A 15,900-nucleotide genomic window follows, 5' to 3' on the forward strand; every position below is an offset into this window, starting at 1 on the left:
TGCCCTCTGGCTGTCACCCTCTGGATGTCACCCTGCTCCTTCAGCACCAACAAATCTGCAGGCTTTCTTCACACTGACTCCCCAGTCTTTACTCATGCCTGTCCTTCGTGAGGAGATATGGACCATGCTCAAGGAAGAGCTGGAAGGCTTCAGCAGATGCCCAGAGTGTTTAGACATTGAGGAGGCCCATTCAAGGGAACTTAAGAGCATAAGAGTAGCCATACTGGGTCAGACCAATGGTGCATCTAGCCCAGTATTCTGTTTTCCAAACAGTGGCCAAGCCAGGTCACAAGTAATTGGCAGAAACCCAAATTGTGGCAACATTCCATACTACAAATCCCAGGACAAGCAGTTGCTTCCCATGTCTGTATCAATAGCAGACTATGGACTTTTCTTCCAGGAATTTGTCCAGACCTTTTTAAAACCCAGATACGCTAACCGCTGTTACCATCTCCTGCGGCAAAGAGTTCCAGAGCTTAACTATTCGTTGAGTGAAAAAAACATTTTCTCCTATTTGTTTTAAAAGTATTTCCATGTAACTTCCTCAAGTGTCCCCTAGTCTTTGTACTTTTGGAACGAGTAAAAAATCAATTTACTTCTACTCATTCTATACCACTCCGGATTTTGTAGACCTCAATCATATCTGCCCTCATCCGTCTCTTTTCCAAGACGAAAAGCTAACCTCTTTAGCCTTTCCTCATACGAGAGGAGTTCCATCCCCTTTATCATTTTAGTCGCTCTTCTTTGAACCTTTTCTAATTCCGCTATATCATTTTTGAGATATGGCGACCAGAACTGAACTTAGTACTCGAGGTGCGGACACATCATGGAATGATACAAAGGCATTATAGTATTTTCGGTCTTACTCAGCATTCCTTTCATAATAATTCCTAGCATCCTGTTTGCATTTTTGGAAGCCGCTGCACACTGAGCAGAAGATTTCAGTGTATTCTCTACAATGACAACCAGATCTTTTTCTTGAGCGCTGACCCCCAAGGTGGACCCTAGCATCGGGTAACTGTGATTCAGATTATTCTTTCCAATGTGCATCACCTTGCATTTGTCCACATTAAATTTCGTCTGCCATTTGGATGCCCAATCTTCCAATTTCCTAAGGTCTTCCTGCAATATTTCACAGTCTACACATGTTTTAACAACCTTAAATAGTTTTATATCATCTGCAAATTTGATCGCCTCACTCGTTCCGATTTCCATATCATTTATAAATATGTTAAACAGTACCGGTCCCAGTACAGATCCTTATGGCACTCCGCTGTTCACTCTCCTCCATTGAGAGAAATGACCATTTAACCCTACCCTCTGTTTTCTGTACTATAACCAATTCCTAATCCACACTACAACCTTGCCTCCTGTCCCATGACTCTTTAATTTTCTCAAAAGTCTCTCATGAGAAACTTTATCAAAAGCTTTCTGAAAATCTAGATACACCACATCAACCAGCTCACCTTTAGCCACACGTTTATTCACACCTTCAAAGAAATGAAGCAAGTTGGTGAAGCAAGACTTCCTTTGGCTGAACCCATGCTGACTCTGTCCTATTAAGCCATGTTTGTCTACATGTTCTATAATTTTATTCTTTATAATGGTTTCCACTATTTTGCCCGGTACTGACATCAGTCTTACTGGTCTATAATTTCCCGGATCTCCCCTAGAACCCTTTTAAAAAAATCGGTGTCACATTGGCCACCCTCCAATCTTCAGGTACTATGGACGATTTTAACGACAGGTTACATATTACTAACAGCAGATCAGCAATTTCATGCTTGAGCTCTTCGAGTACCCTTGGATGTATGCCATCCGGTCCAGATGATTTACTACACCTGGCTCTGCCCTGATGACTCTGCTTCAGTCGCAGCCCTGTGCCATGGCGGTTATCTATTTTCACATACTCCTCGCCCTGCTGGCCGTGGGGGCGGTGTTGGACTACTTCTCTCTCCCTCCTCCAGATTTCAACCCCTTCTTCCACCTCAATCTCACTGTTTTTCCTCCTTTGAAGTCCACTCTATCCGCCTTTTCTCTCCTCTGCCTCTTCGAATAGCGGTCATTTATCGTCCCCCTGATAAGTCCCTTTCATCCTTTCTCAGTGACTTTGATGCCTGGCTTGCCTTCTTCCATGATCCTTCCTCCCCCTCTCTCATCCTTGGTGACTTTAATATTCCTGCTAATGATCCTTCCAACTCTTATATTTCCAAGTTACTCGCTTTAACGTCCTCCTTTAATCTCCAACTATGCTCCACCTCCCCCACTCATCAAAATGGTCACTGTCTTGATCTCATCTTCTCCTCCAACTGTTCACCCTCTAGTTTCCTTGCCTCTGATCTTCCCTCCTCTGATCACCATCTTATAACTTTCACACTTAAATCTCCTCCCTCCCAGTCCCGTCCTATCTTATCTCATTTATCTAGGAATCTTCACGATATTGACCCTTCATCTCTATCCTCCCATGTTTCAAACCTCCTCTCTACTGTGGCACCATCCACATCTGTCAACGAGGCTGTTTCTTCTTACAACAATACTCTATCCTCTGCCTTAGACACTCTTGCACCTTTGATGACCCGCCCTGTAAGGCGTACAAAACCCCAACCTTGGCTGACTTCTAATATCCGCTACCTACATTCCTATACCCGCTCCGCCGAACGCCTCTGGCGGAAATCTCGGGCCCTTGCTGATTTCTTACACTTTAAGTTCATGCTGACCTCCTTCCAATCTGCTCTTTTACGTGCCAAACAGAATTATTATATCCAACTGACCAACTCTCTTGGCTCTAATCCTCGACTTCTCTTCACCACATTGACCTCTCTCCTCAAGGTGCCCCCTCCCCCAACTCCCCCTTCATTATCTCCTCAGACCCTTGCTGAATTCTTTCACAACAAGGTTGAAAAGATAAACCTTGCTTTCTCTACCTCACCACCTCTCCCGTCACTAGTCCATTCCCCTCTCTCTCCTTCCCCTCATTCCCTTTCCTCCTTTCCTGAAGTTACTATTGAGGAAACTACACTTCTCCTTTCTTCCTCAAAATGTACCACCTGTTCCTCTGATCCCATTTCCACCCACCTTCTTAATGCCATCTCTCCTGCTCTTAATCCTTTTATCTGTCACATTCTCAACCTCTCACTTTCCACTGCGACTGTCCCTGCTGCCTTTAAACATGCTGTGGTCACACCTCTCCTTAAGAAGCCTTCACTCGACCCTACTTGTCCCTCTAATTACCGACCCATCTCCCTCCTTCCTTTTCTCTCCAAATTACTTGAGCGTGCTGTTCACCGCCGCTGCCTTGATTTTCTCTCCTCACATGCTATTCTTGACCCACTACAATCTGGTTTTCGCCCTCTCCACTCAACCGAAACTGCGCTTACTAAAGTCTCCAATGACCTATTACTGGCTAAATCCAGAGGTCAATATTCCATCCTCATGCTTCTTGATCTTTCCGCTGCTTTTGACACTGTCGATCACAGCATACTTCTCGATACCCTATCCTCACTTGGATTCCAGGGCTCTGTCCTTTCCTGGTTCTCTTCCTACCTCTCCCTCCGCACCTTTAGTGTTCATTCTGGTGGATCCTCTTCTACTTCTATCCCTCTGCCTGTCGGCGTACCTCAGGGTTCTGTTCTTGGTCTCCTCCTCTTTTCTATCTACACTTCTTCCCTTGGTTCATTAATCTCATCCCATGGCTTTTCCTACCATCTCTATGCTGATGACTCCCAAATCTACCTTTCTACCCCTGATATCTCACCTTGCATCCAAACCAAAGTTTCAGCGTGCTTGTCTGACATTGCTGTCTGGATGTCTCAACACCACCTGAAATTAAATATGACCAAAACCGAGCTTCTCATTTCCCCCCCCCCCCCCCAAACCCACCTCCCCGCTCCCCCCGTTTTCTATTTCTGTTGATGGCTCTCTCATTCTCCCTGTCTCCTCAGCTCGAAACCTTGGGGTCATCTTTGACTTTTCTCTCTCCTTCTCTGCTCATATCCAGCAGACCGCCAAGACCTGTCGTTTCTTTCTTTACAACATCCGTAAAATCCGCCCCTTTCTTTCCGAGCACTCTACCAAAACCCTCATCCACACCCTTGTCACCTCTCGTTTAGACTACTGCAATCTGCTTCTTGCTGGCCTCCCACTTAGTCACCTCTCCCCTCTCCAGTCGGTTCAAAACTCTGCTGCCCGTCTCATCTTCCGCCAGGGTTGCTTTACTCATACTACCCCTCTCCTCAGGACCCTTCACTGGCTCCCTATCCGTTTTCGCATCCTGTTCAAACTTCTTCTACTAACCTATAAATGTACTCACTTTGCTGCTCCCCAGTATCTCTCCACACTCGTCCTTCCCTACACCCCTTCCCGTGCACTCCGCTCCATGGATAAATCCTTCTTATCTGTTCCCTTCTCCACTACTGCCAACTCCAGACTTCGCGCCTTCTGTCTCGCTGCACCCTATGCCTGGAATAAACTTCCTGAGCCCCTACGTCTTGCCCCATCCTTGGCCACCTTTAAATCTAGACTGAAAGCCCACCTCTTTAACATTGCTTTTGACTCGTAACCACTTGTAACCACTCGCCTCCACCTACCCTCCTCTCTTCCTTCCCGTCCACATTAATTGATTTGATTTGCTTACTTTATTTTTTTTGTCTATTAGATTGTAAGCTCTTTGAGCAGGGACTGTCTTTCTTCTATGTTTGTGCAGCGCTGCGTATGCCTTGTAGCGCTATAGAAATGCTAAATAGTAGTAGTAGTAGTAATTTGTCAATTTGACTCAGTACATCTTCCAGGTTCACTGAGATTTCTTTCAATTCTTCCGCGTCGTCACCCTTGAAAACCATTTCCGGTACAGGCAGATCTCTTACATCTTTAGATTGTAAGCTCTCTCGAGCAGGGACTGTCCTTCCCCATGTTTAAACTTGTACAGCGCTGCGTAACCCTAGCAGCGCTATAGAAATGCTAAGTAGTAGTAGTAGTAGTAATCTTCTTCCATAAGGACAGAAGCAAAGAATTCATTCAGTTTCTCCACTATGGCCTTGCCCTCACCGAGCGCCCCTTTTGCTCCTTTGTGATCTAACGGCCCCACGGATTCCCTCACAGGCTTTCTGCTTCTGATGTACCTGAAAAAGTTGTTACTATGAGTTTTAGCCTCTGCGGCAAGTTTCTCTTCATATTCTCTTTTAGCCTTCTTTATTAATGCTTTGCATCTGACTTACCAGTGCTTATGTTGCTTCTTATTTTCTTCATTTGGGTCCTTTTTCCATTCTTTGAAGGACCCATATGTTAGATATTATTAGGAATGGAATGGAAAACAAAAATGAGGATGTTTTAATTCCTTTGTATTGCTTCATGGTACGATTGCACCTCAAATATTGTGTGCAGTTCTAGTCACCGCATTTCAAAAAAGATATAGTGAAATTAGAAAAGGTACTGAGAAGGGCAAAGGAAATGATAGAGAGGATGGGATGGCTTCCCTATGAGGAAAGGCTAAAGTGGCTAGCAGACTTATTTTCGAAAGTGATCGCCGGCGATCTTCCGACATAAATCGGGAGATGGCCGGCGATCTCTGAAAAGCGGTGAAATCCGTATAATCGAAAGCGGCTTTTTTGACACCATCGCCGCTTTCCCGTTGCCGCGACGGTGAAAGTTCAAGGGGGCGTGTCGGCGGCATAGCGAAGGCGGGACATGGGTGGGCATGGGCGTGGCTACCAGATGGCCAGCATTCGCGGATAATGGAAAAAAATGGAAAAAAAAGCGGCTTTAAGCAGTATTTCGCCGGGTTTACTTGGTCCTTTTATTTTCACGACCAAGCCTCAAAAAGGTGCCCTAACTGACCAGATGACCACCGGAGGAAATGGGGGATGACCTCCCCGTAGTGCCCCAGTGGTCACCAACCCCCTCTCACACTAAAAAAATAAAAATAAAAACCTTTTTTTACCAGCCTGTATGCCAGCCTCAAATATCATACCCAACTCCCTGGCTCCCAGACAGCAGTATGCAAGTCCCTGGAGCAGGTTTTAATGGGTGCAGTGCACTTCAGGCAGGCAGACCCAGGCCCATCCCCCACCCCCCACCTGTTACACTTGTGGTGCTAAGTGTTGAGCCCTCCAAACCCCCCCAAAACCCACTGTACCCATATGTAGGTGCCCCCCTTCACCCATAAGGGCTATGGTAATGGTGTAGAGTTGTGGGGAGTGGGTTTGGGGGGGATTTGGGGGGGCTCAGCACCCAAGGTAAGGGAGCTATTTGTGTATTTTTAAAACATTTTTAGAAGAGCCCCCTAGGGTGCCCGGTTGCTGTCCTGGCATTTCAGGGGGACCAGTGCACTACAAGTGCTGGCTCCGCGCATGACCAAATGCCATGGATTTCGCCGGGTTTGAGATGGCCGGCATTTTTTTCCATTATCGCTGAAAAACAAAACTGGCGATCTCAAACCCAGCGAACTCTGGCATTTGGCCGGGCTAAACCGTATTATCGAAAAAAAGATGGTCGGCCATCTTTTTCGATAATACAGTTCCGGCCAGCTGTTGCGCTGCTGCCAAAATAGTTCGCCAACAATCTATTTCGCCGGCAACGTTCGATTATGCCCCTCCACGCCTCTTTAGCTTGGAGAAGAGACGACTGAGGGGAGATATGATAGAGGTTTATAAAATAATGATTGGAATGGAATGGGTAGATGTGAATTGCTTTTTTACTCTTTCCAAAAATACTAAGACTAGGGACACACAACGAAGCTACAAAGTAGTAAATTTAAAACTAATTGGAGAAAATATTTCTTCACTCAACGTGTAATTAAACTCAGGAATTTGTTGCCAGAAAATGTAGTAAAAGCAGTTAGCTTTGCGGGGTTTAAAAAAAGGTTTGGATATCCTCTTGGGGAAAATCCACTGCTTGTTTCTAGAATAAGCAGCATAAAATGTATTGTACTGTTTTGGGATCTTGCCAGGTACTTGTGATCTGGATTGGCCACTGTTGGAAACAGGATGCTGGACTTGATGGACCTTCGGTCTGTCCTAGTATGGCAATACTTATGTACCCCGAGTCCCACCTGTGCATTGGAGCCTTGCTGGACATGGTGCGAGCTCAGGCCTTCTTGCCTCAAGCTAGGATGGATACCCTCATTGCCATTGTCACTTAAGTTCTCAGCAGCTAGCATGTCACAGCTCTGCAGTTGTTGACGTTGCTAGGCCACGTGGCATCCACAGTACATGCTATGTGCCTACTCTTCAGAGGTGCCCAATGGACCCTAGTTTCCCAGTTGTAGCAAGTAGAGGCGGACCTAGCGAATGTCATCCAGATCTCCCTAGAACTGATTCAGTCGTTGCTCCAGTGCACATTCCAGACCTCTTTGATCCTGAGAGTACCATTCCAAATTTCCACAAAATGCATCCTCTCTGGGCTGGGGGGCCCATGTAGACGGACCTCACACCCATGGGACTTGGTCCTTCTGAGAGACAGAGTACCAATTCAAGCTCTTGGCTAGCAATTTTAGACGCTCTGATAGTTTTTAGACATCAGCTGTCCAACCAAATTGTGCTTATTCTAACAGACAATCATGCACCATGTGGACAAGCAGGGGAGTATGGGATCTCACCCCTTGTGTCAGAAAGTGGTCGAAATGTGGACCAGAGCCACCAGTTACGTAATGGTGCTCCTGGCTACATACCTGGCAGGTAAGGAGAACAGCCTGGCAAACAAACTGAGCAGGGAGATACAACCCCACAAGTGGTCTGTCAATATGGGTGTTGCTCATCTGAGAGTGGGACCCTTCCTTGATGAAACTTTTTGGCCACTCATCTCACCAACAAAGTACCTCGGTTTTGCTCCATTGTCAGGTCACATAACAGGTTTGCATCAGCTGCCTTTCTCCTGCATTGGGAAATGAGACTTCCGTATAAATTTTCTTCAGTCCCTCTCATAGGGAAGACCGTGTTCAAACTTAGGCAAAGATATGGATCCATGTTTCTCATTGCTCTGTGCTAGCCGAGGCAGATCTGGTACCCTCTACTTCTGGAGTTTTCCTCCAAAGTGCTGCAGAGATTTGACTATTTTTCAGCCTCATCTATCAGAACAAGGGGTCTCTTCTGCATCCCACCTTCTACTCCCTAGACCTTACTGCCTGGATGGTAGGAGTGTATACTTTGCCTCCTTTCAGCTGCTTGAGGGTGTCTCCAAGGTATTGCTGGCTTCCAGAAAGCATTTCACCAAGATATGCTATATTTTCATATGGAGGAGATCTGCTTTCTAGTGTGGGGGCAAAGCCCTCCTACTTACCCTGCTGTAGGACCGGACGGAATCCACCCCAGGATATTGAGGGAGCTCAGAGAGGTTCTGGCGGGTCCTCTTAAAGATTTGTTTAATAAATCCTTAGAGACGGGGGAGGTTCCGTGGGATTGGAAAACAGCGGATGTGGTTCCTCTTCACAACAGTGGTGATAGGGAAGAAACTGGAAACTACAGGCCAGTAAGCCTCACTTCAGTTATTGGAAAAGTAATGGAAGCGATGCTGAAGGAAAGGATAGTAAATTTCCTGGAAGACAATAAGTTGCAAGATCCCAGACAACATGGTTTTACCAAAGGGAAATCGTGCCAAATGAATCTCATTGAATTCTTTGACTAGGTGACCGGAGAATTGAATCGTGGACATGCTATGGAAGTAATCTACTTAGATTTCAGCAAAGCTTTTAATACGGTTCCCCACAGGAGGCTCTTAAATAAACTTGATGGGCTGAAAATAGGACCCGATGTGGTAAACTGGATTAGGAACTGGTTGATGGACAGACGCCAGAGGTTGGTGGTAAATGGAATTCGCTCGGAGGAGGGAAAGGTGAGTAGTGGAGTGCCTCAGGGATCGGTGCTGGGGCCGATTCTGTTCAATATATTTGTGAGTGACATTGCTGAAGGGTTAGAAGGTAAAGTTTGCCTTTTTGCGGATGATACTAAAATTTGTAAGAGTGGACACCTGGGAGGGAGTGGAAAACATGAAAAAGGACCTACAGAAGCTAGAAGAATGGTCTAAGATTTGGCAATTAAAATTCAATGCAAAGAAATGCAAAGTGATGCACTTAGGGTGTAGAAATCCACTGGAGACGTATGTGTTAAGCGGGGAGAGTCTGATTTGTACGGACGGGGAGAGGGATCTTGGGGTGATAGTATCTGAGGATCTGAAGGCGATGAAACAGTGTGACAAGGCGGTGGCCCTAGCTAGAAGGTTGCTAGGCTGTATAGAGAGAGGTGTGACCAGCAGAAGAAAGGAGGTGTTGATGCCCCTGTACAAGTCGTTGGTGAGGCCACACCTGGAGTATTTTCAGTTTTGGAGGCCATATCTTGCTAAGGATGTAAAAAGAATTGAAGCGGTGCAAAGAAAAGCTATGAAAATAGTATGGGATTTGCATTACAAGACGTATGAGGAGAGACTTGCACACCTGAACATGTATACCCTGGAGGAGAGGAGAAACAGGGGTGATATGATACAGACGTTCAAATATTTGAAAAGTATAAATCCGCAAACGAACCTTTTCCGGAGATGGGAAGGCGGTAAAACGAGAGGACATGAAATGAGATTGAAGGGGGGCAGACTCAAGAAAAATGTCAGGAAGTATTTTTTCACGGAGAGAGTGGTGGGTGCTTGGAATGCCATCCCGTGGGAGGTGGTGGAGATGAAAACGGTAACGGAATTCAAAAATGCTTGGGATAAACATAAAGGAATCCTGTTCATAAGGAATGGATCCTCAGAAACTTAGCCAAGATTGGGTGGCAGAGCCGGTGGTTGGGAGGCGGGGCTGGTGGTTGGGAAGTGGGCCTTGTTCTGGGCAGACTGCTATGGTCTGTGCCCTGAAAATGGCAGAAACAAATCAAGGTCAGGTATACACAAAGTAGCACATATGAGTTTAAATTGTTGGGCAGACTAGATGGACCATGCAGGTCTTTTTCTGCCTTCATATACTATGTTACCCTGCACAAAAATTACTTGAATACCTTCACCTCTCTGAGTCTGGTTTGAAGACTAACTCTGTAAAGGTTCACCTTAGTGCAGGCAGTGCTTATCACCATCTTGGGGGGTAGGCCCATGTCTACACAGCCTTTAATTGTTCTCTTCTTGTGAGGTTTCCTGTTGACAAAGCCCCCTCTCAAACCACCAGCTGTGTCATGGGACCTCAGCATCATTCTCACCCAGCTGATGAAAGCTCCTAGATACCTGTCATCTGGAGTACCTGGCCTGGAAGATCTCATTTTTTGTGGTGGTCACTTGAGCTCACGGAGTCAGTGAGCTTTATGCTCTAGTGGCAGATCTGCCTTAGATGAAATTTCATCACAACAGGGTAGTTCTTCGTACACACCCAAAATTCCTTCCTAGGGGGCTGTCAGACTGTCAGACTTCCACCTTAATCAGTTGTATGTCCTACCAACATTCTGTCCCAAACCTCATGCCCATTCTGGGGAGAACTCAGTCCACACGTTGGGCTGCTAGTGAGCCTTGATTGTTTACCTGGAGAGGACTAAGGCCTCTAAGCAGTCCACCCAGCTTTTTGTCTCTTTTAATCTGAACAGATACTACTACTACTACTACTATTAAACATTTCTATAGCGCTACTAGACCTACGCAGCGCTGTACAAATTAACATGAAAAGACAGTCCCTGCTCAACAGAGCTTACAATCTAAATTGGACAGACGAACAGACAGCTAGGGGTGGGGAAATTGCAGTGGTAGGGGTGATTGCAGATAGGGCCTTGTGAACCGCATTTATTTCACATCTGCCCAAACTGGGCTGACTGGTGTATCATGTCATGGCTCACATTGTCAGAGCCATGGCTGTGTCAGTACCCCTACTGAGGTCAAATAGATCAGATTTATAGGACTATGGCATGGGCTTCCATCTACACATTCACATCTCACTTCTGCCTTGATCAGAGTTCTCGATATGACAGCCAGTTTGGACAGAGAGTTTTGCAGAGTTTGTTTGATGTCTTGAATCCAACTCCACCCTCTTAGACCTGTTTTCTTCTGTCCCACGCTGCACATTCACTTCCAGTATGTATATAGTTTTGAGTTATATGCTTTTCCAGGGACTTGTCGCAGCTAGTTTCTCTTGGTCTAATGTTTTTGCTTTTAGTAAGCCTGGTAGCTAGGGATTGCCATATATGAGAAGCAATGTCTTGCTTGTCCTTGGAGAAAGTGAAGTTACTTATCTGTAGCAGGTGTTCTCCGAGGACAGCAAGACATGTATTCTCACATCCCCTCCCACCTTCTCTTCAATTTGTATTCCTTCAGTTATAGTATTTTACTGCTAGTCCTGCTCTCGCGTGTCTGGCGGGAAGGCACGCGTGTATACGCAGTGGGATGCTGTCAAAGGTCTCTTAAAGATATTATGCTGGGCAGCGTTCACACTGGGCTCCGTTGGATGACATCACCCTTATGTGAGAATACATGTCCATTTTTTATCCAAAAAAACATCTATCTTTTTGGTTCAAAAATCACCTTTTTCTAGACATTTTGTGCTCAGAAAAAGCACCCAGAAAAGCACCCAGAAATCAGTCATTGGGATTTCTGGGGGCCATCATTTTTAATAGACTGGCCACACAAACATCCTAGCAGAGCAGTGAGGTACAGCAGTGGACTTCACATAAAAGGTCCCAGGTACATATTTCACCATAACCCCCTTATATTGTATGACAAGCCCTCCAGGAACAGAGAAAACCCTACTGTACACCACTACAGTAGCCCTCAAGCTTGCAGCTGTCACCTATACATAGGTACAGTGGATATTTTGTGGGTTTTGGAGGGCTCACACTTTCCACCACAAGTGTACCAGTTAGAGTGATCAAAGAGCCTGGTATGTACTGTCACTGTCACATCTTAGGGGGGTGGGAGAGGGTCTGTGACCACTGAGGGAGTAAGGGGGGAGGGTTATGCCTTAATCCCTCATGGTCATTTACTCATTTAGGGCACCTTTTGGTCACTTATTCCTGAATAAAACAGGCCCTAGGTGTTTTCATTTTGCTTCATTATTGCAGAAAAACATCTGTCTTTTAGTGCCGCCCAGGTCCTGCCCAAAACACACCCCAACACGCCCCCTTGAAATTTGGATGAACTGTGGAGAAAAATGTCTAAAATCAGAGTGTTGAAAATCGCAACTTAGATGTTTTTATTATTATTATTAGCATTTGTATAGCGCTACCAGACGCACGCAGTGCTGAACACCTGACACAAAGAGAGAGTCCCTGCTCAAAAGAGCTTACAATCTAAATAATACAGACAGACAAGACAGTTACGGGTGAGGGAAGTAATGGGTGAGAAGGAAGGAAGGGACAAGGGGTTTTTGAGAGAAAAACTTCCATCTACCACCTTATGACTTTTTTTTTTTTGTTTTGAAAATGAGCCCCTTAATCTCTCTTGTATGTAACAGAAAGGATACATAAAAGTTACTTACCTGTAGCAGATGTACTCCAATGATAGCAGAATATACATCTTAAATACTATTCATCCTCTCCTTTGGAGTTCCAGTCTGTTAGTTAGAAACTTGATTGGCTTGGTCCAATGCTACAGTTGCATTCAGGAAGGTATGTGCGTGTGCACAGTGAAAGCTTTCAAAAGTTTTTATGAAGCTAGAGAGCTGTTTCCATGCTAAGTTCTCTTAGATAAAGTCGATCTCACGTGAGGATATGTATCCTGCTGTCCTTGGAGAACATCTGCTACAAGTAACTTTTTTGTATCCTTTCTGTTACACATAAGAGGGACTAAATCTTCAAGTTCAAGTAAAGGCTGAGCATCAAGACAGTGCAGGGACAGCCTTGTTAGCTCACCTCTGTTCAGTATTTATAGAGGAGATTTGCAAATGTGCATCATGGTGCTCAATACTTTTAACACAGACAATTGCCTGTATAACCAATCTTGTAACTTACATGGACGGTAGTTTTGCACAAGCAGCGCTACGGAGCCTTGTTAAGTCATATATGTAGATTCAAACTCATCCCTCCAATCTGTAACTTTCCAAGTTATTCATCAATAATTAATAAACCATAAGTCTTTCTAGAAATGCACTTACTTTATGCTATAGTTCTTTTTTTGGTGCAGCCATAGTGTTTTTTCCATCATAGAGCAACTGTCAGCTGGATAGTACCTGCTTGAGTGGCTGATTCATCCTGCTTGTTGACAGAAAAAGCAAAGCTGCTTACCTGTAATGAAGAGTCCCCCACAGGCAGCAAGATAAATCAGCCACATATTTTTTATGTGCCTTAAATGGAGGAAGGGTGAGAGGGGACAGGAAATCTCCCACATATGCTCAGGAAAACCTTCTAGAATAGCCTTACCCAAGTGTGTGGCTTATTTGTTCTGTTATTTATGGTGAATCCCTGTTACAATAAGCAACTTCACCATACATGTTCTTTCTTCTCTTTCTCTCTCTTCTCTTTCTCTCTCTTCTCTCTCTTTCTTTCTTTCTTTCTTTCTTTCTTTCTTTCTTTCTTTCTTTCTTTCTTTCTTTCTTTCTTTCTTTCTTTCTTTCTTTCTTTCTTTCTTTCTTTCTCCTAGTTAGTACGAGTGATTGAAGAATACATGGAGGATTACAACCAGATCAATACTGCCAAGATGAAACTGGTCTTGTTCATGGATGCAATTCAGCACATTTGTCGAATCACTCGGATCTTGCGACAGCCACTAGGCAATGCTTTGCTTCTAGGTGTTGGTGGTAGTGGAAGGCAGTCACTTACAAAACTGGCATCTCATATGTAAGTTTGAACATTGTGAGACAGAGCACACAAAAATGTAAGGCATTTTCCCTTTGTTTAGTATGTTGCATGCAAGTTAAAGCCAAGCTGGAATCACACCTATAAGGGTAAAAAAATTCAGATGACTTTTGCAAGTCTTATTGCTACACAAGTTGTTTTGTTTTCCATTATCAGATATTGGTTATTCTCTTTCAAAAATCAAACCCTGAGGCAAATATGATTTATCATTCACAATTTTCAGGTTATATCAAATATCACCTCTAAAAAGAAAATCCTTTTAATTAAATATTACTTTAAAAAATTGTTGTAATGCTCAGAAAATACAATGTGACCAAACCAAATTCAGTGGTCACCTTTATCTATCATCGCACCAAAGCAGAGTGTCCATATAACCTCAGTTCAAAGTAAAAAAGAAAAATTCACATTTGTTGAAAGCCATGAACTTATCTTATGTTGAATTGTTCTTTCTTGGACAATCCTGACATCCACTGCTGAAATATTTCACCAATGTCTCATTTGATGATAGTTACAATGCCAGAATAAACATTCCCCAACTCGGATCCTAGTTTCACCTATGACGGTTTCTTCAGGGGTATTCCTACAAAACAATAAATGTTTCAAATATACAAAAACTTCAAAAGCTAATCTCAAACTCAAAATATAACAGACTCACTGATGAGGCATAAGTGTGCCTTCTACTCAAAAATGGCGTTGAACCCGCAGGAGACGCTGAGCCTCCTTATGAACCTGCACATGTGCAATTCACATTAATACAGTCCTATCAACCTCTTTATTTAAACTTTGTGGAAAAACAGTTGCCCACTGAAATATCAATCCCTGTTCTCTGTAAAGTAATAACTGTGAAGCATTCCCCCCTCTAGAAAGATATATCTGCTGTAAAACCACAAATCTTAAATACTTCAATGCATGATTCTTCTGCCAATGCTATACCAGCGGGGTTTCAATGCGTTCTAAATTAATATTGCTCAGATGCTGAGCTACTTGATACTTGATGTTTCTCTTCATCTGGCCAACGTAATACAATTCACATGAACACTTGATCGTGACTGAATAGATAAGGATGGGCTGGAGTGTAAACTTTAAGGGGCTTCGATGTTAGCTTCAGAACTTAGTACAAGAACAGCACTGGGCAGACTTCTACGGTCTGTGCCCTGAGAAAGGCAAGGACAAATCAAACTCGGGTATACATATAAAGTATCAAATACCATGTAAAATGAGTTTATCTTGTTGGGCAGACTGGATGGACCGTACAGGTATTTATCTGCCGTCATTTACTATGTAACTTTATGCAATATACTACTTGTGCGGTTTCACAATCATTGTGTTGTCTCAAATCATATATTTTATTAGAATGAGGTATAGGCACTTGAGCTTTTTCCCAAGCATATTTGTAATAAACACAATGACCACAAGCTGGCTATCCATGTTCTTGATCACTTACTATAGATTTATGTGTCCTTAAACTGGAACTGATTAATAAATTGGACAGATATTTACTCTGCCAGTAGGCAAACTGTAAAGGCATTCTTAACTGAGGATGAAAATGAAGCATTTGAGAATTTCAGCAATATTCTTTTAACATCAAAGGACAAAGGTGAATATGGTAATACACACGTCAATTTAATTGCAGGGGTCCATTTCCTAGGAGCAAGTAACCATTGTCTCTGTGCATATAAAGCTTGTTTCTATGCTTTTTTTGACTGCTGCTTTTGGATAACCCTGATGTGTAAAGTGCTGAAACATTGGAATAGCTTGGTTTTTGTACCTTTCTCTAGAAGTACATGGAGGGGTATAATCGAAAGGGGCGCCCAAGTTTTCCTGAGGACGTCCTCGCAGGACATCCTGGCGAAGGGGCGGGGAAACCTTTCGTTTCGATAATACAGTCGGGGACACCCAAATCATGAAATTTAGGTCAACCTTAGAGATAGTCGTCCCTGATTTTCGGCCATAAAGGAAACCGAGGATGGCCATCTCAGAAACGACCAAATCCAAGCCATTTGGTAGTGGGAGGAGCCAGCATTCGTAGTGCACTGGTCCCCCTGACATGCCAAGATACCAACCGGGCACCCTAGGGGGCACTGCAGTGGACTTCATAAATTGCTCCCAGGTGCATAGCTCCCTTACCTTGTGTGCTGAGCCCCCCCAAAAAACCCCC

At 44.2% G+C, this 15,900-nt stretch overlaps 1 protein-coding gene across 1 annotated transcript in view; it reads left to right on the forward strand.

Moving 5' to 3' along the window:
- Positions 1-15,900, forward strand: part of DNAH1 (dynein axonemal heavy chain 1) — a 799,478-nt gene that overhangs the window by 523,508 nt on the left and 260,070 nt on the right. The window contains exon 48 of the mRNA XM_030205737.1: positions 13,528-13,724. Within this exon, the coding sequence (XP_030061597.1) occupies positions 13,528-13,724 (197 nt within the window). The remainder of the gene's footprint in view (positions 1-13,527; positions 13,725-15,900) is intronic.

The sequence above is a fragment of the Microcaecilia unicolor genome, chromosome 6 (genome assembly GCF_901765095.1).
Source record: "Microcaecilia unicolor chromosome 6, aMicUni1.1, whole genome shotgun sequence".
Lineage (NCBI taxonomy): Eukaryota > Metazoa > Chordata > Amphibia > Gymnophiona > Siphonopidae > Microcaecilia > Microcaecilia unicolor.